Source organism: Magallana gigas, chromosome 2 (assembly GCF_963853765.1).
Source record: "Magallana gigas chromosome 2, xbMagGiga1.1, whole genome shotgun sequence".
In the NCBI taxonomy this organism is placed as follows: Eukaryota; Metazoa; Mollusca; class Bivalvia; order Ostreida; family Ostreidae; genus Magallana; species Magallana gigas.
The window spans coordinates 38,723,918-38,751,121 of NC_088854.1; the positions used below are offsets into that span (position 1 = coordinate 38,723,918).

Genomic DNA, 27,204 nt, shown 5'->3' on the forward strand with positions numbered 1-27,204 from the left:
CATTCGTCACATCGGCAACGATTTTTTTCTACATGAACCTCTTCCTGTTTGGACCAGTTTCAATCACACCTCAATTTTTTTTTCTAAAAATAATACCGGTGTTTTCGATAGAAAAGGTGTCGTTCATTAAAAGCTTATTGCAACAGTTAAGCTGAATATGTTTATTTTTCGTTCATTCCGGTCCGGCGGTTACGGCATGCCTTTTCCCGCAGCAAAGGCAGTTGCCATATAAGGTCATGTCAAAATTCGACAAACTTGTAGACTTTACATTTGTCAATTTGTATCATGTCAGATGTGCTATTGCCGAGCCTGAAGTTACAAACGCAGAAACTACGGATTGAAAGTGTGCAAAGTTGAAGGTTTAATTAACTAATGTAAACAATAAAGTTGCAAAATGTGCATCATGCGACATATGGAGAAATGGTGTACATTTTACTAATTTGCATAGCGGCCATATTGTTATCACAATGGCGATTTTCATTACAATAGAATATATAGAAAGGAATGAGAAAAATCACAAATTATAAAAAATAAGTATTTCGGAAATATGTTCTTCTCATTTGGTTCTGTCATTTACATCATCCGGGATTGGAATGTGCTTGTTTTGTTTACATTAGATATTGAGATGGCGGTTCCTTTTGAATCTGAAATATCGAAGCGGGGCGTTGTAGGAATAAAGTGTGTTTTAGTGTTGAAAGGCGTCATGAAGGGATTTTGGAATTATTTTTAAAATACTTGCCATTCATAGGTAAAGTAGTTCCTCATATATTTACAAAGTTTACATTGCAAACTAGTTGTGTCAGAAATTTAGACTCAAATTAAAAAAGTCTTGTCGGTTCCTTTTTACTTCCAATTTAGCATTTTCAAGACTTTCTCAGTAAGCCATCGGACTTGCAACTAGGCATTTATACAGTCTTTATATTGAATCATTAGGCATATTGCATATTTTTGATTAAGAATTATCGTTATAAATTGAATGAATTTTTTCATTTTATAATTTTATTCGGTTTCAAGCTGATATTTTTGGCTGTTTATCTATTTATTTACTCATTTTAGCCGGTAAAGTCATATTTATAGATTATCTATGGTTGGATAGAGAGGTATTCAAAGTGAATTTTAAGTGTGAATCACTGATTGTGGTGACAAAAACATACACAGATAATCAATGCATTGCCTAAACACATGTTCTCATTCAAAAAATGAAAGTTTTGACGTAATAACACAAATTTCATACATAAAAGGTATGTAATTTTCATTCGTAAGGGAGACAATTTGAAGACATAAATATTAATGAGAACAGTGTCACGTGACATATAAAGTGTACGTGATTTCTCCATATGAAGGAACTGAGTCAAATCTTACACGTGTTTATGCCCAAGTTTTATAGGTTACACGACCAGAATTACACATATTCATGCTCAGGCTCACACATCAACACGATTGCATATTCGGATTTACAAGTTTTTGAACATGATTACCCTCCATATTTTTCTGCGCTTGCTTAACATAATTGACACTTTTTTGTGATTGATATGAGTTTTCGGTGACTTTAAATTTGCTGTTTATTTTGTCCTCAAAATTGTTTAAAAAAAATAAAGCAGTCCAAAGGAAACGTTATTTTGATATAATTGTTTCACTTTCATAAGTGTAACATTATTTCCATCAACAGCTTAAAACAATCCAAAAGCTCTAAGCGAAATTCAACCAAACCGGAAGTGTTTGTGATATTCAGCAACAGGCAAGGGTTCGGGTCGCAACCTGAGGACAAGGTCAGTGCATAGTTCTAAATTATTTGAAAGTGCACGTAGAAATCAGTCACCCCGACAATAAGGAAAATAAACACAAAGGTCTTTGACACAGAAATATGCCTCGTAATTTATCGAGAGATTCTTCTTGAAAACTGAAAAAGGGTATCAAATGAACGTATATGAATAATTTTATCACAATAAAGTTAACTCTTCAACTGCAGTACACTGAACCCTATTAAGCTTTAGGGAAAACGTAGCAACTCTAATAATAAAAAAAAACACCCAGCGTATAGATTTTCGTTCTGCATTAAATAATACGGGAAAATGAATGCCACAAATTACATCAAGCATTATACTCATTTTCTTGTCGAGTCGAATCGAACATTATTTTTTTGGTGGGGGGAACATGAAACTTATCAACGCTAATTGAAAAATAAGAATAATGTCAAGTATAGCAACATCAAGAATTGGACACTTAATTGAGTCAAAAAATACTTTGTTTCAGGTGATTCCAAATATCAGCATGATTATTCATATCTTAATACGTAAATCTATTTGGTGTTTGTTTTAAACGCTTTTAAAATTAGAAAGCACCATTAACATCATTTATTATCGAATTTAATTTAATCATTTAGTTATTATCTTTAGAATAATATGTTCAGAAAAAAGAACTTTGATAAGCTACTCTCTCTCTCTCTCTCTCTCTCTCTCTCTCTCTCTCTCTCTCTCTATTTCTCTCTCTCTCTCTCTCTCTCTCTCTCTCTCTCTCTCTCTCTCTCTCTCTCTCTCTCTCTCTCTCTCTCTCTCTCTCTAAAAGAGACTAAAAAGGACAAGGGTTGTCCTTATTGGAAATTTCTTTTGACTTTTCAATTTTACGTTTATTTTAGACAAAATGTACGAAACAAGACTCAAGTTCATTTGAAATATTCATCATTTATTTTCAGGTGTACATGTAATCCCTAACGTCCATTATGTCCGTGCTGCTGCTGTAGAATATGATGAACCATCTATAAAAAATATAAAGAAAAGATAGTTACTCTTTTTTAAAAACCAAATCAATACTTTCTTCAACTTTTTAAAATAATGAAGAAAAGTATACAGAGAGAGAGAGAGAGAGAGAGAGAGAGAGAGAGAGAGAGAGAGAGAGAGAGAGAGAGAGAGTAGCTTATCAAAGTTCTTTTTTCTGAACATGATATTCAAAAGATAATAACTAAATGATTAAATTAAATTCGATAATAAATGATGTTAATGGCGCTTTCTAATTTCAAAAGCATTTGAGAGAGAGAGAGAGAGAGAGAGAGAGAGAGAGAGAGAGAGAGAGCTGCATCTATGCATTAATCAAGAAAAATTAACAGAAAGTAAGCAAATTCCGAAGGAGGCTATTATACTTGTTTAGACAATCAGAACTTTTTTAAACACATTGTATTATATCATTCCGGTTCTTTCATTTTAATTTTGCAATGCAAAATTCATGTATACATACATTTTTAAAAAATATATTTATTTTAGGCCAAGTAATTTGATGCTAGGTAAGGGCGAACATATTTCAAAATATATATCTTACAGTTTCTTTAGATTTGTTGTCTTTGTTGTCGTTAGATTTAAAGAATGTTTTATGAACACATCATATGAAGAATGTGTCTGTTAGTTTACGCATACAGATCTTTAAAAAATGCACAATGATTGCACATACAAAAACAAGAGGCCCTTTTGCCACATTTGTCAACTAAGCAACAATAGCCGTAGCTGATCAAACAAAAAATACATGGCGATTAAGTAGAGTAAATTTAAACAAATTTAAATTTACACAACCTGATGATGCTTCCATACAAGTTTCAACTTTTCTGGCCAAATGGTTTTGAGAAGATGTTCAAAGATTTATATCGATTATTTCCTATGTAAAAAGTTACCCCCCCCCCCCCCTCCCCACACATTGTAGTTCCATCCTATACACGGGGATTATGATTTGAACAAACGTGAATCTACACTACCTGACAATGCTTTGACACAAGTATCAGCCTCTCTGGTGAAATGATTTTTAAGAAAATTTAAAAAAAATTGTCTGTTATTCCTATGTAAATGTAAAAATAACCCCTTTCCCTTCATTGAGGCCCCATCCTACCCATGGAGGTAACTTAAATCTACACTACCATTTAGATGCTTCCAAATATGTTTCAGCTTTACTAGTCAATTGATTTTGTAGACAAAAAAGAGTTTCTCTCTTTATTCCTAAGTAAAATTTCAAACCCCAAATGTGGTCTAAACCTACCCTTGGGATTATGATTTGAGCAAACTCCATTATTTTACACCTAATTCAATGTGTTTAAATCAAAACAAGCAACGTTTGATTTTTTTTCAAATGAATATAATAGATTAGTTAGTAGTTTACTTACATTGGTGTAGAAGTGATCGTAATCATGTCTTGTCACTACGTTGTCCCCTGTCAAATATCAGATAAAATCTTTTCAAATTCAAACAAATCATATTAGATGATACAACTGTGTTTTACTCTATAATAATACGCCGTGCACAGTTTGACAAGTATCATGCTCTCATTACTTGGTACTAGATTTATGTTTAATTTCTTATTAACTCTGTAGGTACCATGTATCAATATAACCATCAATCTAATTGTTTTCTAATTCCACTTATTTTCTCTACGCTATTACATGTATAGTAAATAGTCAATTGTCTCGAATCACATTTAATAGGTGGATTTCAACTTCAGGTGTTCTATATCCAAAGAAATTAGTTTACTTCGTAATGCATTAAATTCATTCAAAGAACTCGTGTAGTTTTTTTTGTATTTATGTCGATAAGTATCACCTTGAATATCGTAGTCCATTATTTACTTATACTTATAACTAAACATTAAATAGTAGTTATGATAAACTGCGAATCTGTTATCTTTTTTGGAAAATATGTATTGATCGAAATACAACAATTTTGTCTGAAAAGTTCATTTCATTTTTAAATAACTCCGTTATTGAAAATCTAATGTATTTATCTCTTAACTTACAAGATTTAAATGATTTACAAGAAGTGAAGCAAATGCAAAAAATAGTTTCAAAGAATAAATGCAAATTTGCTTGAAAGGAACGATTTTAACTATTACTATTAATAGTATAATAGATATCTTAGATGACCACTTGTATAGTTATAATCCTTGCAGTCTTGCACAATCAATTTACTCATTGGATCTCAAAACGTTAATTAACGTTAGCAAAACGGGATGAGATGTACAAGTCATCTACATGTATTAGCTAACCATTGTGGTCCATTGCCCTGAATGGAGTGTCAACATATTCTGTTTTCTGAAGGACTCCATCTTTGTTTGTATCGTAGTGGTTGAAGATGTCTCGCTGAATTGGTTCAGAGTTTGTAACATTGATGTATTCCTCAAATGAAAGCACGCCATCATCTGCAGTATACAAATTTTATATCTAAAAAATATTTTATAAAACAAGAAAAAATAACGATTAAAATCAATTAATAAAGAAATAATGTTGGGTAATAAATCATGTTTTTAAGTTTCTCATGTTTTCTTATATTGCACGGTTCTTCAATTTGAAATGATAAAATTGTATTACCATTAGTGTCTATATAATCGAATCCCATGCTAAGCTCCTGGTATTGTAGGTTACCGTCCTTGGGGTTGAAATCAACCCAATCAAAGGTCTTATCCACAGCTAAAGCAATGTCATGATGGTGACTTTGACTAAAAGAATACCATCAATGGTCGATTTGAAATGTCCATTACTGTACCAGGTAGGAAAATATATGAATAAACTCAACTCTACAAAACTTGATAAGAAATAAGAGAGAGAGAGAGAGAGAGAGAGAGAGAGAGAGATAAAATGTGTAATTTAAACAATGAAAGTTTTTTTTCTTCAGTTAGAAAATCAATGGTTATTCTAGCGTTGCGCATATGCCGTTGTTTAAAGGTTATCGCCGATTCTCATTTTGTAAATTGTTGACTTGTAAAAATTCTCTGGCATTGTGTTTTGATGTTCTGTTGGGGCTAACTTAACCTTTGCACTATTGCCTATAGGGCGAAGATGCAAAAGTGCAAAAGTGCGAAGGTGCGCAGTCAAAGGAGCGAAAGTTCGCAGATGCGCTGCGAAGCGCGAAGGTGCAAAGGTGAAATACAAATATTGAAAATGGCGCTTGCATAAAAAAGACGACATTTTGATCAAACATGTTTAACAACTAACAAAGTAAACATTTTGTCCTATGATAAAATTCAAATGTTTCTTTATTTAAACCATGTTATTGAACTAAGGTCTGAAAACTGGTTCATATTTTGAAATTGACAGAAGTTTGGAAGAGCACACATATTATAGCGGACATTGCATTTTATATGGACTACATATTAATAAGGCTTAACCAGCAATTGCAAACCTCAACCAAGAGAAAGAAAAATATGCGAAGGCAAAGGAGTGCCATGGCAAAAGAGCGATAGTAGATCGTTCCTTTGCCCTTGCATTTTTGCACTTTCGCCTTCGCAACTTGGACTTTTCGCTAGTTCACCTTCGTTACTTCACACTTTCCTTTTCACAATTTCGCACTCTTGCATCTTCACCCTATATGCGAAAGTGCAAATTTCGGAGTTGCTCTAAAGGAACAGCATTGATTTTAAAGGGATATCGCATATTGCAATATGTGCTGTGTATATGCTGTTGTTTAATATTCGCATATATATGTACATACCGGTATTATGTTATGTGTTGTGCATATACTGTGGTTTAAAAGTTATTACCAAAACTTTCATACCGACAAAAACACTGTGCCTTGAATTATCTTTCCTGTGAATAAATTTCTTTGAACAGAAATCTAATGATATAAATTTAAGCAATTTTAAATACTACTTTTTGGACTCTAATGTCATACAAGTAATCAAAATCTTGTATTGTTACCAGGATTTGCTTATCCTGTAATTTTCCGTTTAGAAAGGATTAATCTATGTTGTTCTACAATACTGAGGTAAACCTACTTACGAAAGTACAACGGAGATAAAACCGGCAAACGCTACAGCATGTAACTGCATCCTCCTGAAAACTGAGTAACACAGAATAAGATGTTTAATAGGTTGCTTTCAATGCATTGACATATTGAATTCGTCAAAAAGTGTTACCTCTTTTACGTGGAAGAGATTGTAGAAAGGTATGGTAAGATTGTAAGAACAACCGTTATTTATTGGAAAGTGATAAGAGTTGTGTAATATCTAGGTGAATAATTGGCACAATAAATTTCAAGGCCGTTAAAACAAAGTTTCTTAATATATAATATAATTGCGCAAAAATACAATATAAAAAAAATATAGGTTAATATCAAAACCAAGAACAGCATCAATAAAGTGAATATTCCGCACACTTACCAGTAGTTCTGAATACTAGTACTTCATGTTTCAGAACTGATAATACTCATCTGGCACTTTTATATTATTACAAATTAGATAAGAAAACACAATTAGACTAGTTTTTTTTTTTTAGAATAAACAGGAATAGAATACACTGACCAAAAGCTTTAAATGTTAAAACAGTATATTAATCATATAAATAAAACCATCGTTTGTCTTTCTATTGAGGTGGCTGACTTCCATCTAATGCCGAGTGGTAAAAAAATGATGTATCAATATAAACTTCTGGGGCCCGTTTCTCAAAAAGGTCTAGATTTGGGCCTAAGTTAGTCCGACTAACTTTGTTACGCCAAAATTTAGTCGGGCCTAAGTTGCGTTTCTGAAAGCAGCCTAACTTTGGGTTTAAATGCCAAATAAAGTTAGTCCTTTATGTTTGGTACTAAGCATGCGCAGATAATTTTTCATTTGGTTGGAGACTATGATAATAAGTGGCGGATCAATTTTCTTATTAAAAATAAATATGCACTCATATTTGTTAGTTTGTTTTATATAAAACCATTACAGCTAAAAAAAAAACCATACGTCTTCCAATGGTAAAGCAGAGAGTTAAACACAATAATCCTCCGTTTAGTAAAGTTGCCGTCACCTATAAATCGTTACATTTTTTCGGGGGGGGGGGGGGCAAAAAATTGAATACACCCAATCCCAAGCCATTCCCAATATATAATAAAAAAATCCCGCTATATCACAATGCATATACGTAATTAAATTTTGTAAACATATATTATATATTTTAAAGAAACAAAAACAATGGTATTATGTTAAACACAAAACAAAAATGTCATGTAAATTACAATTACAGCAAACGTATAAATGTATATTGCACTAGATTGTAATCTACATGCACTTGCGCACTAATCAAACAATAATCGTCTGCGACACAAAAAAAATGGAAGGCGAAAGTAGTAAAAAGGGGAAAATTTCAAAAAGAAAACCAAATTGGAATGAAGAAGATACACAGAGACTTGCAACCCTGGCCGTCGAAAACCGTGAAATTTTGTTTTCGAAATTTTCAAGAAGTGTAACATCTGAAAACAAGAAGACTGTCTGGGCAGAAATAACAAACCAGTAAGTTGTGACGAATGTTTGTGTTCATTCAATTGTTGCGTTCATCAAAATATCAAAATTATTTAAAATGATATAAACCTAAACGAACATAAAAGACATAACATAAGAGAGAGAGAGAGAGAGAGAGAGAGAGAGGAGAGAGAGAGAGAGAGAGAGAGAGAGAGAGAGAGAGGGAGAGAGAGAGAAACTAAGAGGAAGAGACTAAGAAAATGCAATTTAAAAATTCTAACCCTTCGTTTCGTTAAGCTACTGTCACCTAAATATTATCTATCATTATATTATTTTTAATGATTATACTTATTTTCAAAAAGAGGAAATTTTTTATAGCCAAGAATGAAGGGGGTCTCCCTGTTCTGGTGCATCTAAGGACATTAATGCATCACATATACTATAAATAAGAATTTCATAAATCTGAGTAAACAATAAAAACATTTTTATATAGAATAAATTCTGAATCCATCACATGTGGAACAAGAGACGTAGACGATGTGAAAAAGAGGTGGAAAGACATCAAACTAAGGGTTAAAAAGAAGGAAGCTGCAAGGAAGCAGGGACAAAGAAAGACAGGGGGAGGTCCTCCGCCAAATGTAGAGTTCAAACCATGGGAAATGGAGGTTTGTTGGTTCATTATTCATACTTGTGTAATTAGCCATTTCTTGTTATTCGATAGCAAACTTATTTCCTTTTATCTATATCACATATTGGTTGTAAAGTTTGCATACAAAGTATATATTGATATAATGGAAAAATATAAATCTATTCACTGGTATTGACACTTATTCCCGAGGAGAGTATCGTCGGTTTAGAAGGAGCCGTTGACACTGATCTAGACACATGTAATTTCAATTTCATTATTTTATGCAGGCTAATTAATTAAATTATATTAATCCAAATGTTGCTTATAATTTTTATGCATATTTTGTGCACATTTCTATTTCACGATATGAAAATCAAATACGTAATTTTTCCTGTAATGCATAAAAGAAAAAAATCATGCTTATTGTTTCAGTCCCTGACTGTTTTGAAGGTAGGATTTTTCTTAACTTTGATATTTATTTGTTTCATTATTTCAGCATGTGCTGAAAAACCAGTTGATTCCACTGAGCAACAATCACAGGAATCAATTGTAGATCCTTTTATAGGTAAATATCATTCTAAAATAATTAATAAAAGTATTACACCCCTTTTATCATAATTTGAATTGTTCTGATTTATATACCAACACAATTCTACTATTCTTTTTTTGATATTTCATTTTTTTTAAAGTATACTGTTTATTTATAGTGTATGAAGTGGACATACCGGCGGAAACTTTGGAGCCCGGTCCCAGTGAGACCCTCACCGCGGAGGACACATCAAGTGCCTCACAACATGCTCGCCCTAGAGGGAAAGCTGCTCCAAGTAAGTTCAGTATTGTAATATGTGCACTATTTCAATTCATTTTATGGAAAATAAAATATTTAATAAACTTAGAACACAAATGTCCATTGAATGTATATATTTGATAAAGATATTTAAAGTCTGCATGTTTTAAAACAAGTCAAACAATTCATAATGAATAAAGAAAGATGGACATACATTAGCAAAAAATTAAGCAAATTAAGTCAAGTGATAATGTGACTGCTAATTACAAAGAAAATAATTCTCTCTCTCTCTCTCTCTCTCTCTCTCTCTCTCTCTCTCTCTCTCTCTCTCTCTCTCTCTCTCTCTGCATACATATAATTAATTAAATTTTAAATCTTTATATGCTTATTTATGAATTAGGATGATATAAACCCATTAAAAATATTTTAGTTTCTAAATAAAAAATAATGTGATTTTAGAGAAAAGAACGAACACAGAAGATGAAGCTGTCATGAGTCTTGTAGAAGTGAAGAGACAGAGGAATGCAGTCGAGGCAAGGAAAGCAGCAGCACTTGAGAGAATTGCTACAGCTTTGGAAGCTAAACTAATAAAATAATTATGTATTCTGATTTTCATAAAAGTTCTGCAATACATTGTCTTGTTTGTTGAGCAGTAGGTTGGGCAATGTCATTGCAGATAGCGTTGTGGTTAACGTTGACGACACGGCTCCCTTCCCTCAGTGGTACCCTTTGGTCGATTGCCATGTTGTGGAGCCTGAAACAGGTCTCGATAACCCGGGAGCATTTTAGAGAAGAGAATGGCAAAGATCCTCCTGATTTATGAAGGCACCTTGTTTGAAAAGGAAAAAATAATAATATGAGTACTTAAAATTGAAGCATAACATTTTACACCTTTTAAATATTACAATGAAAGTGAAACACAGCACCATTAATCTATTTGAAAATAAAATAAATATAAACTGCAATGCAAGAAATTAATTTAAAGAATGTTAGGGTTGTCAGCATAAAAGTATGGTTTTCATTTTTAAAAATGTGATACAGTATTTCCTTTAAATGTTATTCTAGTATTTTAAATAAAATAGCCGCATACTTTTTATTCTTTGTACTTTTAAATAACTCCGTGATACCACTGAGCCGTGGGTTATTTAAAACTGACTGCCAAATCATGCGCAGATCCAGAAAATATATTTCCAGGGGTGAGGGGTTCGACTGTAATTAGAGTTTGCCGGAGGGGGGGGGGTCTTAGACATATTTTTGGTAATTTTATAATGTAGATTTAAAGAAATTTGAATTTACCAGAGAGGGGGGGGGGTCTGCATCCCTGACCCTCCCTCCAAATCGAGATACTCGCATACAAATATTTCAGTCTAAAAATCAAAATCTATGTTACCAATAAAAAATATCGGATATTTTAGGGCATGTATCGAACATGACTGAGAAGCGGACAACGTTAAGCTAGAACGGTTGTACCTGAATCTAGATTTTAGGACACCAAAAGCCCTTTCAACAACCACCCTAGTTCTCCCGTGTGCGTCATTGAACTTGCGTTCCTCATCGTTCCGCGGAGTGGCAAAGGGTGTAATTAACCAGTTCTTCAACGGGTACCCGGAGTCCCCGAGTAACCATCCTCCCTCGGGTAATGATGTAATTCGTGTTGGAAGTCCAGAGTTAGACAAAACAAAGGCATCATGGGAGGATCCCGGGAAGCATGCGTTGAGATGTAGGAATCTTTTGATAAAATTAATAAATGTACATGTCAGAACAATATGTGATTTTATGATTTAATATAGGAATTCGGTTCGATTTGTTAAAAAGTGTTCAGTTATTTGTAAAATTCGAACCTCATCCTAGCATTTGACACTGCCTGTATATTTAGGGCGTGAAAGCTTTTTCTGCATACATATGCATATATATCCTCTAGCCCACTCATGCCTTTGATGGGTATTAGAGTTCCATCCACGGCACCCACACAGTTGGGGATTCTGGCTATGGCGTGAAAATGGTTCTTTATTTCCCTCAAATCGCGGGGATTGTCGGGAAACGAGATGTTCTTCACCTTAGTGTTGATGGCCAAGCACACTATTGTAAATTTAATGAAAAAAAAATAAACTATAGATCGCAATACTATAGTGTTGTTAAAAAAAGAATACATGTATTTTGTTTTGTATTTTATGATATAGACAGTATGCATGCACAGCATCTTGTTTGTTTGATTAAGATATTAGAATTTTATTCATACCATTGTGAATAATGCGTGAAACTGAGGGTCTTGATATGCCATGCAAGTCTCCAACCTCCGAGAAAAAATCACCCTTCGACAAATACCTTAGGGTTACTAGAACCTGCATGTATCATGAATCAAATATAACAAGACACTTGTCATGCAATAAAAAATCATTGGCGTATATATTTACATATTTATTTTTTTTTTCTTATCGCTTTTCAAAGTAGCGGGACCAGTCTTTGCTAGTTTTCACAAAATATTTTGACAAGCCAAAAAAAAGGAAATCATTATGCATAGTGAAGGGGCAGTTCACACATAAAATATTTTTCTATATATATAAATAAATTAGGACACCCAAAAATGTTTGGAGGGGGGATGCTCCCGTCTCCTCCCCCGGTTACATCATGCCTGTTCTTACTGTAATTTTTAAAGTTAACATTATAACGTGTTCTTTATTGTTTATAAATTAACTCTCTCTCTCTCTCTCTCTCTCTCTCTCTCTCTGCTTTCTGTAAAATTTTCATGTAATAAATACTAGTATATAATAAATTTGTCATTCCATTATCTTAACTGTCAAATAAAATCTAAATCAAATTATAAATCTCTTCAATTAATATGATAAAGCATTAATTGTTCACAATATTTACAAATATGAAATACAACAATGAAACATTTATACATTTGTTTATTTTTAATAACGTGTATACCTGTGTATGAACAGGGAGAGCATGGGCCCTGTAAGTTGAGCGGCTCAACGTCGTTAATCAGTCGTTCTATGACGTAGCGAGGAAACCGATACCTCTCTATGAGGTCCTTGTCGTCATATGTCAATAAACAGTTCGTCCTGTCATTATAAATTCTCTCTTTTTGTCTTCGTCTCCGCCTCAAAATCAACAACGTCGCCATTTTTGTATACGGACTAACAACTTACGCCTACCCATAAGCAGGTGTAGATTTAAACCCAACTTTAGTCCCGACTAAAGTTCCGCCTTTTTGTGAAACGCAACTTAGTCTGGTTTTAGAGTTTAGTCCCTGATTTAGTCTGGACTAAGCTTACGCCTGGACGTAGGCCTTTTTGAGAAACGGGCCCCTGGTTTCGACCCAAGACCTGGGTCTTTGCCATATCGTGGACACTTCGTGTTTGTTTGACTTTAGGATCGTTGTTGGTTGTCAAAAGAAATGACGGCACACTTATTGCATTTAAAATTCATGTTAAAACAATAGTTTAGAGTCAGTACAACCTGTCGAAAGAACAATGAAGACACCAAAATTCCAACGATTGTAGTTTTTCCTCAATGGTCGGTCGGCAAGATTTAAAGTTTTTATCAGACTAAAAAAGTAAAATAAATAAAATGATTTTTTATATTTACATTTCTAAAATTAACAATGTTAATTTACCCCAACTCATGTTGTGAAAATGACTACTTTAGAGCCATTAAGTACGGAAAAAAGATCTATCAAATCATGTGTGACGTCATAATGGATAAACGACGTCATAGCATCATACGATCAAATCAATATAGACGTCATGATACAGTTAGCACATCAAAGCGTCATTGCAATGATAGTCACGTGTTCGGTGTCCTTGCTCTGAATTCACAAAAAAACTTCAGTTTTTACCTAAGTTTATTCTCAAATCCTGAGAATTTTTCAGCTGAGATTTTTCTCAAATTACGTTTCAGGAAACAAACTTAGTCAATTCTCAACTGATCTGAATTTTTTACTAAGCTGAGTCAAGAATATTCATAGTCTCAAGCGGCCTCTTAAAACTTCTATATATTTTTTTCTATTGATTCTCAATAAAAACAATCATCTGCTTATGTATTTAAAGGGGAAAATCGGATTAAATTAACAAGAGTCATAAAATGTTAATCAGTCATGAAATTGAAACTTTGTTATGCTAAATATAGATTACATAACAACATGATCTATCATAATATATAGAAAACAAAAAAATACATTATTTACATTATGGTTACCTTTATATCATTAGAAAGATTCACTGCACAGTTATTCCATTTAACACAAACGAATGAATTAGTTTCCTTTGTTTACATTTTTGTCAAGGGAGATAACTCCGCCAAAATTATTATCTTTTAATGAAAAAAAAAAATTATCACACCTGCATGAAATATTGCATATACACTGATTATTGATTGGAATAGATCTACGAAATGAACATTCAAACAAAATAATACGGTATTTATGATGTTTATGACATATACATATTTGAGATTTGACTTAAGTCTGCTATGTTTTCTCAGATTTGAGGGGAAAAAACACACAAATAGTTGGAGAGAAAACTCAGACTAAAGTCAGAGATTTGACTTAAGTTATGTTTGTGATATCGGAACCAGAAAAACACTGATTTACTTCTCTCTCTCTCTCTCTCTCTCTCTCTCTCTCTCTCTCTCTCTCTCTCTCTCTCTCTCCACAAAGCTTCATAGCGTTGCGCAAAAAGAGCATCTGGGTGAAACGGACTTGAAATTAAAATTGCGTGTTTCACCAGTTTCACCTTTATTAAGCTACCAGAGGTATTAACTTGGAGAAAACTACGTCATACTAAACTACATATTCTTATAAGTGAAGAATATACTAAAAAAAAGTCAAGGGTTGCCCTTATTTCAAATTGCTCTTGGCTTGAAAATTTTACGACATACATAAAACAAAAATTAAAGTCATTTGAATTCATAATTTTATTTTAAGTGTATGGACTGCGTTTTACAAAAGAACTTACGACAAAGTCCTAAACATTTTCAGTTTCATAGAATAATCTTTAAAGAAACAAATTTTTTATAAAACCAATTTTTACAACTTTTTTGATATCCATAATTATACTCTACAGATATTAGAACAAAAAATTGATTAGTTTGTGATTAATAAGCAGTCATTATTTTTGTTGCAAGTCGTAAGTTCTTTAGTAAAACACAGTCCAGGTGTACAGGATCCCTAACGTCCAAATTGTCCGTGCTGCAGCTGCTGCTGCTGTACAATATGATATACCATCTATAAGAAATATAAAGAAAAGATAGTTACACGTTTTCAAACCAAATCAGTACATTGTTCAAATTTCTTAAGCACTTAATTCTAGACATAAATGAACACTCACTGTTCTTATCTTTTATGAAAAAATAATAAAATATTAAACACCAACAAGAGTGCTTCATTTATGCATTTATGCAGAAAAATTAACAGATAAGAAGAAAATTCTTAAGGTTGTTAGTTGACTCAAATCGGAAATTTTTTAAACACATTGTACTCTATCATTTGTAATGCTAAACACACACACACACACACACACACACACACACACACACACACACACACACACACACACACACACACACACACACACACACACACACACACACACACACACACACACACACACACACTTTTTAAAAATATTTTAATTTTAGGCCATGTAATTTAACGCTAGGTAAAGTTAATATCTTACGATTTCTTTAGATTTGTTAATGAATGTATCATTAACACATCATACGAAGAAAGTGTCAGGAAGTTTAAACCAAAAAAATCCTCAAAAAATGCACTATGATTACAACTACAAAAAATAAGAGGCCTATTGGCCACATTGCTCACCTAAGTAACGATAACCATAACTGATCAAACACAAAATATATGCCGATCAAGTAGAGTAAATCTTGTTTAAAAATATTTTTCAAGAAATTTCAATCTACACAACCTGTGGACGCTTCCATGCAAGTTTAAACTTTATTGATCAAGATTGATATCGATTAATTCCTATGTAAAAATCTAACCCCCCCCCCCCCCACATTCTGGTCCCACTTTAACGGGGATCATGATTTAAATCAATTTGATTCTACACTACCTAGAGATGCTTTTACACAATTGTCAGCTTTTCTGGTGATATGATTCTTAAGAAGATTTTTAAAGATTTTTGTGTATTGTTCCAATGTTAAATTAAAAATTCACCCCATCCTCTTCAATGAGGCCCGATCCTACCCCTGGCGATCATGATAATTCGTAAATCTACACTAACCCCAGGCTGCTTCCACACAAGTTTCAGCTTTACTGACTGATTGATTTTGTAGAAAAAAAGATTTTCTTTCTTTATTCCTATGTTTAACATCAAACCGTATTTGTGGTCCCAACCTACCTTCGGGATTATGATTTGAATAACCTCAATTGTTTACCTTAAACAATATGTTTAAGTTAAATAAAGCAACCTTTGATTTTTTCAAATGAATTAATAAGTTAGTTACTAGATTACTTACATTGGTGTAGAAGTGATCATAATCATGTCTTGTCACTACGTTGTCCCCTGTAAAATATCAGACAAAACCTTTAAAATTCGAACAAATCATATAAGATGATACAACTGCTGTAAACTGTCACGGAAAATCATAGATATCATGCTCTCATTACTTGGTGCTAGATTTATGTTTAATTTCTGATTAACTCGCTAGGTACCAGGAACCTAAATTACCATCATTTCTATCAATCTTATTGTTTTCTTACTCCACCTACATGTATTTACCCTACGCTTACACATGTATAGTAAATAGTCAATTGTCTCGAATTGCATTTAGATGGATGTTAATTTCAGGTGTTCTATATTCAAAGAAATTACTTGATTTCGTAATCCATCAAATTCATTCAAAGAACTATTTTAGTTTTGTGCGATATTGTCTTTAAGTATCCTATTGAATAATGTAGACCAATAATTATTGATAACTAGTCATTATCTTTTAGGAAAATATGTATTGACAGAAATACAACATTTTTTTGAAAAATTTGCTTCATCTTTAAATAACTTCATTATTAAAATTTAATATAAAGACATTTTTGTAACACGATTTACAAGAAGTGAAGCAAATGCAAAGAAATTCATGCAAAGGTAGTTTCAAAAATTTAATGCATATTTGTTTGAAAGGAACAATTTTATCTTTTCTAACAGATATCATAGATGACCAATTGTATAGTTTAAAAACCTTGCAGTTTTGCATAATCAATTTACTCATTAAATCTCAAAACGTTAATTTACGTTAGCAAAATGGGATGAAATGTACTAGTCATCTATTGGCTAACCATTGGGGTCCATTGCCCTAAATGGAGTGTCAACATATTCTGTTTTCTGAAGGACTCCATCTTTGTTTGTATCGTAGTGGTTGAAGATGTCTCGCTGAATTGGTTCAGAGTTTGTAACCTTGATGTATTCCTCAAATGATAACACGCCATCGTCTGCAGTAGACGAATTTTATTTTTTGAAAAATGATATATAAATTTAAAAAAAAAACAATTAAAATTGATTAATAAAAAAACAATGTTGGATGATAATGTTTTAATTTTCTCATGTTTTTATACATTGCGCGGTTTCTTCGATTTGAAAGATAAAATTCTATTACCATTGGTGTCTATATAATCGAATCCCATGCTAAGCTCCTGGTATTGCACATGGCCGTCCTTGGGGTTGAAATCAACCAAATCAAAGGTCTTGTCCACGGCTTGAGCAATGACATCATATTGACTTTGACTGAAAGAAAATTAAATCTTCGGTTTGGAGTGTCCATTACTGTACCAAGAAGGTCAAGTTGTGAAAAAACTCAACTCGACAAAACTTTATCAGACATAAAAAAGAATAAAAATGTGATTGTTAAACAATGAAAGTTATTTAGTCAATGTGATTATGAAATTGTGTGTAAATTCTGATCGAAAATATTTGGTTATTCTAGCATTGCGCACATGCCGTGGTTTAAAAGTTATCGCAAAATCTCTTTAAGTAAATTGTTATGAGATGTAAATATACTCTGGCATGGTTTTATGGTGTTCCGTTGGGGCAACTTCGACATTTGCCTTTTTGCCTATAGGGCGAAGAAGAGAGAGTGCAAAGTTGCGAAGGCAATAGTGCAAAGGTGCGAAGTCGAAGGAGCGAAAGTGCGAAGATGCGACGGCAAATTCAAAAGGCAAAGGTGCTATGGCGAAAGTGCTGGGTTGCGAAGGCAAAGTAGCGATACTGCTATATCGCTCCCTTACCTTTTTGTAACAGATATATCTAATGATATAAATTTATTCAATTTCAAAATCTACACTTTGGACTCTTATATCATACATGTAATCAAAATCTTGTATGGTTACTAATGTATGCTTATCCTGTAATTTTCCGTTTAGAAAGGATCAATCTATGTTGTTTTACAATATTATTAGGTAAACCTACTTACGAGAGCACTGTGGAGATAAAACCCGCAAACGCCACAACGTGTAACTGCATCCTGCTGAAAATTGAGTAACAAAGAATAAGATACTATGTTTAATAGGTTGCTTTCAATGCATTGGCATATTGAATTCTTAAAAAAGTGTTACCTCTTTTTTGGAAGAGATTGTAGAAAGGTATAGTAAGATTGCATGAACAACCGTTATTTATTGGAAAGCGATAAGAGTTGTGTAATATCTAGGTTAATAATTGGCACAATGAATTTCAAGGCTGTTAAAACCAAGTTTCTAAATGTATAATATAAATGCTCAAAAATACAATATAAAAATATTTATATAGGTTAATATCAAAACGAAGAACAGCATCAATAAAGTGAATATTCCGCACACTTACTAGTAGTTCTGAATACTAGTAGTTCATGTTTCGGAGCGGTTTATACTCATCTGGCACTTTTATAATATTGCAAATTAGATAAGAAAACACAATAAGACTTGGGTTGGTTTTTTTTAGAATAAACAGGAATAGTATACTCGGACCCAAATCTTTAAATGTTCAAGCAGTATTTTGATCATATAAAATAAACCCATTCGTTTGTCTTGCTGTTGGGGTGGCTGACTTTCATCTAACTTCCGAGTGGTAAAAAATGATGTAGCAATATAAACTTCTGGTTTCGACCCGAGACCTGGGTCTATGCCACATGTATATCATGGGCACTTCGGGTTTGGTTGACTTTAGGATCGTTGTTGGTTGTCAAAAGAAATGACGGCACACTTATTGCATTCAAAAATTATGTTAAAACAATAGTTTAGAGTGAGTACAACCTGTCGAAAGAACAATTAAGACATCAAAATTCCAACGACTGTAGTTCTTCCTCAATGGTCGCTCGGCAAGATTTGAATTTTAATCAGACTAAAAAAGTAAAATAAATCGCAAAAACTTGTCATTTATATAAAGTGCATGCTGAAAAAACATTAACTTCTTGTTTTCAGATGATGTCTTAAGATAATGACTTCAATCAATCAGTATTGTTTTATTTTTTATTTTCTCTTGTTGAGATTACGGGAAAAATCTCTCTCTCTCTCTCTCTCTCTCTCTCTCTCTCTCTCTCTCTCTCTCTCACAAAGCTTCATAGCGTTGCGCAAAAAGAGCATCTGGGTGAAACGGACTTGAAATCAAAAAAGGATGTTTCACCAGTTTTACCTTTATAAAGCGACCAGAGGTATTAACTTGGAGAAAACTACGTCATACTTAACTACATATTCTTATAAGTCAAGAATATACTAAAAAAAAGTCAAGGGTTGCCCTTATTTCAAATTGATCTTGGCTTGAAAATTTTACGACATACATAAATCAAGAATTAAAGTCACTTGAATTCATAATTTTATTTTAAGTGTATGGACTGCGTTCTACAAAAGAGCTTACGACAAAGTCGTAAACATATTCAGTTTAATGGAATAATCTTTAAGGAACAAATTTTTATTAAAACCATTTTTTTACAACATTTTTGATATCCATAATTATACTTCACAGATAAAAGAACAAAAAATTGAATAGTTTGTGATTAATTAGTATTCATAATGTTGGTTGTAAGTCGTTAGTTCTTTAGTAAAACACAGTCCAGGTGTAAAGGATCCCTAACGTCCAATCTGTCCGAGCTGCGGCTGCTGCTGTAGAATATTATATATAACCTATAAGAAATATAAAGAAAAGATAGTTACACATTTTTCAAACCAAACCAGTACTTTGTTCAAATTTCTTAAGCACTTAATTCTAGACGTTAATGAACACTAATTGTTCCTATCAATAATGAAAAAATAAAACAAACTAATGAAATATTTAACACCAACAAGAGTGCTTCGTTTATGCATTGATGCGGAAAATTAACAGAAAAGAAGACAATTCTGAAGGTTGTTAGTTGACTAAAATCGGACATGTTTTTAACACATTGTACTCTATCATTTGTAGTGTAAAATACATACATACATGCATTACATACAATACATACAATACAGAACAGTACAGTTAAGTACAGATAGAGTTTATCAATGTGAAAAGTTTCGTGTCCATGGAATGATTTGATTATTCCTGGTAAACGGGCCATCTTGCCTTCGTCCAGTGACCTGGCGCAACCGCAAACTTACCGCAACGTCGTTTTAACGCTTCTCATTGATTCTTTGTTTTAAACACCAAACAAACAAAAGGATATAAGAATTAATTCCTTATTTTTCATCTTTTTGTTTACATTACAAGATGTCAACATTCACATATTCTCTCCATTCTTGATTTTTGTGAAAAAAAAACGGGTTATTTCTAACCGAAAGTAAAATGACTGTGAAATGTCTCCTGCAGTCATTCTTTGTACATATTTTAGAAGTGTTGACATCATTTAGTGTGCAAAAGGTACTTGATATTTAGTCACTTTGTCTGAATTCTAGCTAAACAATTAGTAAAAGAAGACAATAAACCGAAGCCCTATATCCCTTGCCATCGTATATTTTTTGTTAAAGCAATTGGTTGCCCTGAAAAGGTTTTTTCCAAAATTTCCACCAATTTGATGTATAATCGCTGCGCCGCCTTGACGTTAAAATTCAGTATACCGTCGTTGTCAGATTTCTACTGCTTCGTAAATATATCTGTACCATATCCGTATTTCAACTCGAACAGAAGTGTAACTTTTGTAGTCTTTCTTTATTCCTATGTTTAACATCAAACCCTAACTGTGGTCCCAACCTACCCTTGGGATTATGATTTGAACAAACTCCATTGTTTACCTTATACAATACTTTAGGATCGTTGTTGGTTGTCAAAAGAAATGACGGCACACTTATTGCATTAAAAAATTATGTTAAAACAATAGTTTAGAGTGAGTACAACCTGTCGAAAGAACAATTAAGACATCAAAATTCCAACGACTGTAGTTTTTCCTCAATGGTCGCTCGGCAAGATTTAAATTTTAATCAGACTAAAAAAGTAAAATAAATCGCAAAAACTTGTCATTTATATAAAGCGCATGCTGAAAAAACATTAACTTCTTGTTTTCAGATGACGTCTTAAGATAATGACTTCAATCAATCAGTATTGTTTTATTTTTTATTTTCTCTTGTTGAGATTACGAGAAAAATCTCTCTTTCTTTCTCTCTCTCTCTCTCTCTTTCTCTCTCTCTCTCTCTCTCTCTCTCTCTCTCTCTCTCTCTCTCCACTCTCTCTCTCCCCACAAAGCTTCATAGCGTTGCGCAAAAAGAGCATCTGGGTGAAACGGACTTGAAATCAAAATAGGGTGTTTCACCAGTTTTACCTTTATAAAGCGACCAGAGTTATTAACTTGGAGAAAACTACGTCATACTTAACTACATATTCTTATAAGTCAAGAATATACAAAAAAAAGTCAAGGGTTGCCCTTATTTCAAATTGCTCTTGGCTTGAAAATTTTACGACATACATAAATCAAGAATTAAAGTCACTTGAATTCATAATTTTATTTTAAGTGTATGGACTGCGTTTTACTAAAGAACTTACGACAAAGTCGTAAACATATTCAGTTTAATGGAATAATCTTTAAGGAACAAATTTTTATTAAAACCATTTTTTTACAACATTTTTGATATCCATAATTATACTTCACAGATAAAAGAACAAAAAATTGAATAGTTTGTGATTAATTAGTATTCATAATGTTGGTTGTAAGTCGTTAGTTCTTTAGTAAAACACAGTCCAGGTGTAAAGGATCCCTAACGTCCAATCTGTCCGAGCTGCGGCTGCTGCTGTAGAATATTATATATAACCTATAAGAAATATAAAGAAAAGATAGTTACACGTTTTTCAAACCAAATCAGTACTTTGTTCAAATTTCTTAAGCACTTAATTCTATACGTTAATGAACACTAATTGTTCCTATCAATAATGAAAAAATAAAACAAATTAATGAAATATTTAACACCAACAAGAGTGCTTCGTTTATGCATTGATGCGGAAAATTAACAGAAAAGAAGAAAATTCTGAAGGTTGTTAGTTGACTAAAATCGGACATGTTTTAAACACATTGTACTCTATCATTTGTAATGTAAAATACATACATACATGCATTACATACAATACATACAATACAGTACAGTTAAGTACAGATAAAGTTTATCAATGTGAAAAGTTTCGTGTCCATGGAATGATTTGATTATTCCTGGTAAACGGGCCATCTTCCCTTCGTCCAGTGACCTGGCGCAACCGCAAACTTACCGCAACGTCGTTTTAACGCTTCTCATTGATTCTTTGTTTTAAACACCAAACAAACAAAAGGATATAAGAATTAATTCCTTATTTTTCATCTCTTTGTTTACATTACAAGATGTCAACATTCACATATTCTCTCCATTCTTGATTTTTGTGAGAAAAAAAATCGGGTTATTTCTAACCGAAAGTAAAATAACTGTGAAATGTCTCCTGCAGTCATTCTTTGTACATATTTTAGAAGTGTTGACATCATTTAGTGTGCAAAAGGTACTTGATATTTAGTCACTTTGTCTGAATTCTAGCTAAACAATTAGTAAAAGAAGACAATAAACCGAAGCCCTATATCCCTTGCCATCGTATATTTTTTGTTAAAGCAATTGGGTGCCCTGAAAAGGTTTTTTCCAAAATTTCCACCAATTTGATGTATAATCGCTGCGCCGCCTTGACGTCAAAATTCAGTATACCGTCGTTGTCAGATTTCTACTGCTGTACCATATCCGTATTTCAACTCGAACAGAAGTGTAACTTTTGTAGTCTTTCTTTATTCCTATGTTTAACATCAAACCCTAACTGTGGTCCCAACCTACCCTAAAGAAATCCTAAATAAAGAAAGACTACAAAAGTTACACTTCTGTTCGAGTTGAAATACGGATATGGTACAGATATATTTACGAAGCAGTAGAAATCTGATTATGATTTGAACAAACTCCATTGTTTACCTTATACAATATGTTTAAGTTATATCAAGCAACCTTTCAATTTTTCCAATGAATAATAAGTTAGTTGCTAGATTACTTACATTGGTGTAGAAGTTAACATAATCATGTCTTGTCACTACGTTGTCCCCTGTAAAATATCAGACAAAATCTTTTCAAATTCGAACAAATCATATTACATGTCACGGTAAATGACAGATATCAAGCTCTCATTACTTAGTGCTAAATTTATGTTTAATTTCTGATTAACTCGCTAGGTACCAGGAACCAATATTACCATCATTTCTATCAATCTTATTGTTTTTTAATTCCACCTACATGTATTTATCCCACGTTAACATATGTCAATTATCTCGAATTATATACATTTAGATGGATGTTAATTTCAAGTGTTCTATATTCAAAAAAATTACTTTATTTCGTAATGCATCAAATTCATTCAGAGAACTATTTTAGTTTCGGGCAATAATGTCTATAAGCATCATATTGAATAATGTAGATCAATAATTACTGATACCTAATCATTGTCTTTTTGGAAAATACGTATTGACAGAAATAAAACATTTTTTCTGAAAAAGTTCGTTTCATTTTTTAATCACTCCATTATTAAAAATTTAATATTTTATAAGACAATTTTGTAACACGATTTACTAGAAGTGAAGCAAATGCAAAGAAATTCGTCCAAAGGTACATGTAGTTTCAAAGATTAAATGCATATCTGTTTAAAGGAACAATTTTTTCTTTCATAAAAGATATCATAGATGACAAATTGTAAAGTTAAAAGCCTTGCAGTTTTGCATAATCAATTAACTCATTGAATCTCAAAACGTTAATTAACGTTAGCAAAACGGGATGAAATTTACAAATCATCTATTGGCTAACCATTGGGGTCCATTGCCCTGAATGGAGTGTCAACATATTCTGTTTTCTGAAGGACTCCATCTCTGTTTGTATCGTAGTGGTTGAAGATGTCTCGCTGAATTGGTTCAGAGCTTGTAACCTTGAGGTATTCCTCAAATGATAGCACGCCATCGTCTGCAGTAGACAAATTTTGTTTAAAAAAAAAAATTTATAAAATTAAAAAAAAAACCCAATTAAAATCGATTAGTAAGGAAACATGTTGGATGATAATGTTTTAAGTTTCTCATGTTTTCTTATATTGCACGGTTCTTCGATTTGAAATCATAAAACTGTATTACTATTAGTGTCTATATAAGCGAATGCCATGCTAAGCTCCTGGTATTGTAGACTGCCGTCCTTAGGGTTGACATCAACCAAATCAAAGCTCCTGTCCACATCTTGAGCGATGTAATTATATTGATCTTGACTTAGACTCTTCGGTTTGGAGTGTCCATTACTGTACCAAAAAGGTCAAGTTGTGCAAAAAACTCAACTCTACAAAACTTTATTAGAAATTAAAAAAGAAACAAAATGTGTTATTTAAACAATGAAAGTTTTTTTTCTTCAGTTAGTTAATGTTATTATAAAAATGGGTGTAAATTCTGATCAAAAATCAGTGGTTATTCTAGCGTTGCGCATATGCCTTGGTTCAAAAGTTATCTGATTTCGTAAATTGTTATGAGTTGTAAAAAAAATACTCTGGCATAGTTTTTTGATGTTCCGTTGGGCCAATTCGACCTCTGCACTTTTGCCTATAGGGCAAAGATGAGAGAGTGCAAAGCTGCGAAGGCAAAAGTGCGATGGTGCGCAGTCAAAGGAGCGAAAGTGCGCAGATGCAAAAGCGTAGCGCGAAGGTGCAAAGGTGCAAAAGCGATATATAAAAAATGGCGTCTGCAAAAAAAAGACGATATTTGATGAAATATACTTAACAACTATGAAACCAAACATTTTGTCCTATGATAAAGTATAAATGTTTCTTTACTAAAACCACGGTATTGAACTAAGGTATGCAAACTGGTTCATATTTTGTAATTGACAGAAGTTTGGAAGAGCCAAACATTATGGCGGGCATTGTATTTTATATGGAGTACATAATAATGAGGCTTAACCAGCATTTGTTAAAAGATATGTCAGATAACTTAGTAAAGTACTTATGAACTTTCATAGTAAGCATGATGGCCGCCACACTGTCTAGCGCAAAAACATTCGAGAGCATTCGGCATACCTGCATCAAATTATATGTTATTAACCAAGAGAAAGAAATATAAGCGAAGACGTCATTTTTTGCATGTCAAAAATCTTTAATCAAATGTCAACAATTTGCAACGGTTAAATTTAAGAATGTGTCAAAAATAACAGAATTAAACCTTGTTCATTTTATGCACCATTAATAGCGTGAAATCAGCTAAAAAAATTTCACGGGTGCACTAAAATATCGATATTTCTGACATGCAGGCCCATTCGATCATTTACGGTGGACAGTCATTTCAAGAGAGGTCAAGATGAAACTTGTAATACATCTTGGATTAAGGTAATTAATACATTTTTTTTCAGTCCGCAATAGCCTCTATGCACTACTCTTGATGATAACGTCAAATCGCTCATGCCGATACTTTTGCCTTATACAGGGTTACAGATATATCCGGTATATCGCTATTTAGAATATGTTACATTTCTAAAAATGTAATAAATAAATAATGTGATAAGTTATATATTAATTAATGATATAAAATATTTGAAATATGTAAGGACATAAATCAAACGGCATCCATACATTCTGAAAAGACCATTGTAATTGTTGTTACATGGACCCATTTTTTATTTTGGCGATCATTTCATTTCCATGAAATTAAATACAATTTATATTGTAAGTACCATTTTTACTTATCATAACTTGGCCTAGATACAAATGGAGTTTTAGCTAAATTGTTAATGTGTCTTCACTCCCTGCCATATCATAGAGCATGTGGGTGACGGAGCTATAGTCTGTCCCAAGATATTTATGCTGCATATTTGAACGATTTTTAATAAAAATACACATACCTGTGACTGAAGTGCAATTAAAATCGATGAAAGGGAAAATTCCCAAGATAACTTCATTCACACATTATCATTTTTCCCTCGTAAAAATTCACAGGAACGAAAACAGATTTCCTACGGAGATTTATAATGGAGAATGTCGACATCTTTTCTCCATTCGGAAATACTCGGGGCCCCTCGCGCAATTTTTCAACGTTATCATCCGGGCGTCTTCATCTCCTTGGCAATGGAAAAACCTCGTAGACTTTTTATTTTTAGCCGTGTACTGATACCCGACAAGCTAGAGGGGGCGTTTCAAAGGGGAACTCTTGGAATTTTTTCATACTATTGAATGAACATCGTCTGAACCAAGAGGTATTTATAAATATTGAATAATTTAAGAAAATATGCGGCAAAAATATCTTGGGACAGACTATAGGTTCATAAGATATAATAAGCACGCGTGATAAACGTCGTATTCAGAGGGCTTATTTGAATAAAAATAAAAATATTTTTGTTAATTATTTTATAAATTATATTGTTTCAGATTATATTAAGTGATTGCAAATGATAAAAACCACAAAAAATAATTTACAGAGAAACGCGGGAGGTTTTCTGCTTATGGTGACGGAGTTTGGGTACTCGGGGATACATCGCACTTTCCCTTTCACAATTTTGCACTCTCGCATCTTCACCCTAAGGCGAAGGTCGGATGGCCTCAACGGAACGGCATTGATTTAAAAGTGATATTGCACATTGTGTAAATACCGTGGTTTAATATTCGCATACATATGTACATACCGGTATTATGTTATGCGTTGTGCATATATTGCAGTTTAAAAGTTATTACCAAAACTTTCATACAGATAAAAACACTGTGCCTTGAATTATCATTTCAGTGCATACACTTTTTTGAAAAAGAAAAATCTAATGATATAAATTCAAGCAATTTCAAATACTACATTTTGGACTCTTATGTCATACATATAATCAAAATCTTGAATTGTTACTAATGTATGCTAATTCTGTAATTTTCGGTTCAAAGAGGATCAATGTATGCTGCTCTACAGTACTGGGGTAAACCTACTTACGAAAGTACTACGGAAATAAATCCGGCAAACGCTACAGAATATAACAGCATCTTGCTGAAAATTGAGTAAGACAGAATAAGAGGATATGTTTAATAGGTTGTTTTCCATGCATTAGCTTATTGGAAATGTCAAAAAGTGTTACCTCTTTTACGTGGAAGAGAGTGTAGAAAGGTATAGTAAGATTATATGAACAACCGTTATTTATTGGAAACCGATAAGAGGTGCGTAATAACTGATA

General features: G+C 32.8%; 3 protein-coding genes and 1 long non-coding RNA gene across 8 annotated transcripts; 1 reads left to right on the plus strand and 3 right to left on the minus strand.

Annotated features, from left to right (window-relative positions):
- Positions 1-2,665: 2,665 nt before the first annotated feature.
- LOC117681097 (uncharacterized) lies at positions 2,666-18,424 on the minus strand. The gene is made up of 6 exons (XM_066076469.1): positions 18,410-18,424; positions 6,746-6,806; positions 5,339-5,466; positions 5,017-5,169; positions 4,142-4,188; positions 2,666-2,755 (listed from the first exon to the last, which is right to left on the minus strand). Exons 2-6 carry the CDS (start codon positions 6,793-6,795, stop codon positions 2,708-2,710), a joined length of 426 nt encoding a protein of 141 aa, XP_065932541.1. The 5' UTR covers positions 6,796-6,806; positions 18,410-18,424; the 3' UTR covers positions 2,666-2,707.
- On the plus strand, positions 8,442-10,172 carry LOC117684745 (uncharacterized). Its single transcript, XR_010710286.1, has 4 exons — positions 8,442-9,071; positions 9,309-9,377; positions 9,520-9,636; positions 10,059-10,172. It is a non-coding gene; the product is annotated as an uncharacterized lncRNA (long non-coding RNA).
- On the minus strand, positions 9,630-12,200 carry LOC117684744 (putative nuclease HARBI1). Its single transcript, XM_034458098.2, has 4 exons — positions 11,839-12,200; positions 11,441-11,678; positions 11,070-11,327; positions 9,630-10,428 (listed from the first exon to the last, which is right to left on the minus strand). Exons 1-4 carry the CDS (start codon positions 11,945-11,947, stop codon positions 10,212-10,214), a joined length of 822 nt encoding a protein of 273 aa, XP_034313989.2. The 5' UTR covers positions 11,948-12,200; the 3' UTR covers positions 9,630-10,211.
- On the minus strand, positions 14,512-27,204 carry LOC117681096 (uncharacterized). 5 transcript variants are annotated; one of them, XM_066076466.1, is made up of 6 exons: positions 27,109-27,204; positions 26,967-27,020; positions 24,156-24,313; positions 23,839-23,991; positions 23,040-23,086; positions 14,512-14,829 (listed from the first exon to the last, which is right to left on the minus strand). In XM_066076466.1, the coding sequence occupies exons 2-6, from the start codon at positions 27,014-27,016 to the stop codon at positions 14,773-14,775; spliced, it is 465 nt and encodes a 154-aa protein (XP_065932538.1). In that variant the 5' UTR covers positions 27,017-27,020; positions 27,109-27,204; the 3' UTR covers positions 14,512-14,772. The 5 variants fall into 5 exon arrangements, with proteins under 5 accessions (XP_065932538.1, XP_034300126.2, XP_034300127.2 ...); XM_034444235.2 differs by lacking the exons at positions 23,040-23,086; positions 23,839-23,991; positions 24,156-24,313; positions 26,967-27,020; positions 27,109-27,204 and adding exons at positions 16,080-16,126; positions 16,894-17,046; positions 17,211-17,338; positions 18,024-18,077; positions 18,166-18,247 and having other exon boundaries at positions 14,515-14,829; XM_034444236.2 differs by lacking the exons at positions 23,040-23,086; positions 23,839-23,991; positions 24,156-24,313; positions 26,967-27,020; positions 27,109-27,204 and adding exons at positions 16,080-16,126; positions 16,894-17,046; positions 17,211-17,338; positions 18,024-18,084; positions 18,166-18,218 and having other exon boundaries at positions 14,515-14,829.

Excerpts from the sequence above, each read along its gene's own strand:
- LOC117681097 (XM_066076469.1), bottom strand. The coding sequence starts at position 6,795 with ATGCAGTTACATGCTGTAGCGTTTGCCGGTTTTATCTCCGTTGTACTT. Across the intron at positions 5,467-6,745 it reads TTTATCTCCGTTGTACTTTC|TCAAAGTCACCATCATGACA; the intron begins GTAAGTAGGTTT and ends GTATTCTTTTAG. Across the intron at positions 2,756-4,141 it reads ACGATCACTTCTACACCAAT|ATGGTTCATCATATTCTACA; the intron begins GTAAGTAAACTA and ends TATTTTTTATAG.
- LOC117684744 (XM_034458098.2), bottom strand. The coding sequence starts at position 11,947 with ATGCAGGTTCTAGTAACCCTAAGGTATTTGTCGAAGGGTGATTTTTTC. Across the intron at positions 11,679-11,838 it reads TTCACGCATTATTCACAATG|TGTGCTTGGCCATCAACACT; the intron begins GTATGAATAAAA and ends AATTTACAATAG. Across the intron at positions 10,429-11,069 it reads GTCCTAAAATCTAGATTCAG|GTGCCTTCATAAATCAGGAG; the intron begins GTACAACCGTTC and ends TTTTCAAACAAG.
- LOC117681096 (XM_034444235.2), bottom strand. The coding sequence starts at position 18,209 with ATGCAATCTTACTATACCTTTCTACAATCTCTTCCAAAAAAGAG. Across the intron at positions 17,047-17,210 it reads CGATTATATAGACACCAATG|ACGATGGCGTGTTATCATTT; the intron begins GTAATAGAATTT and ends CGTCTACTGCAG. Across the intron at positions 16,127-16,893 it reads TAGGGCAATGGACCCCAATG|GGGACAACGTAGTGACAAGA; the intron begins GTTAGCCAATAG and ends GATATTTTACAG.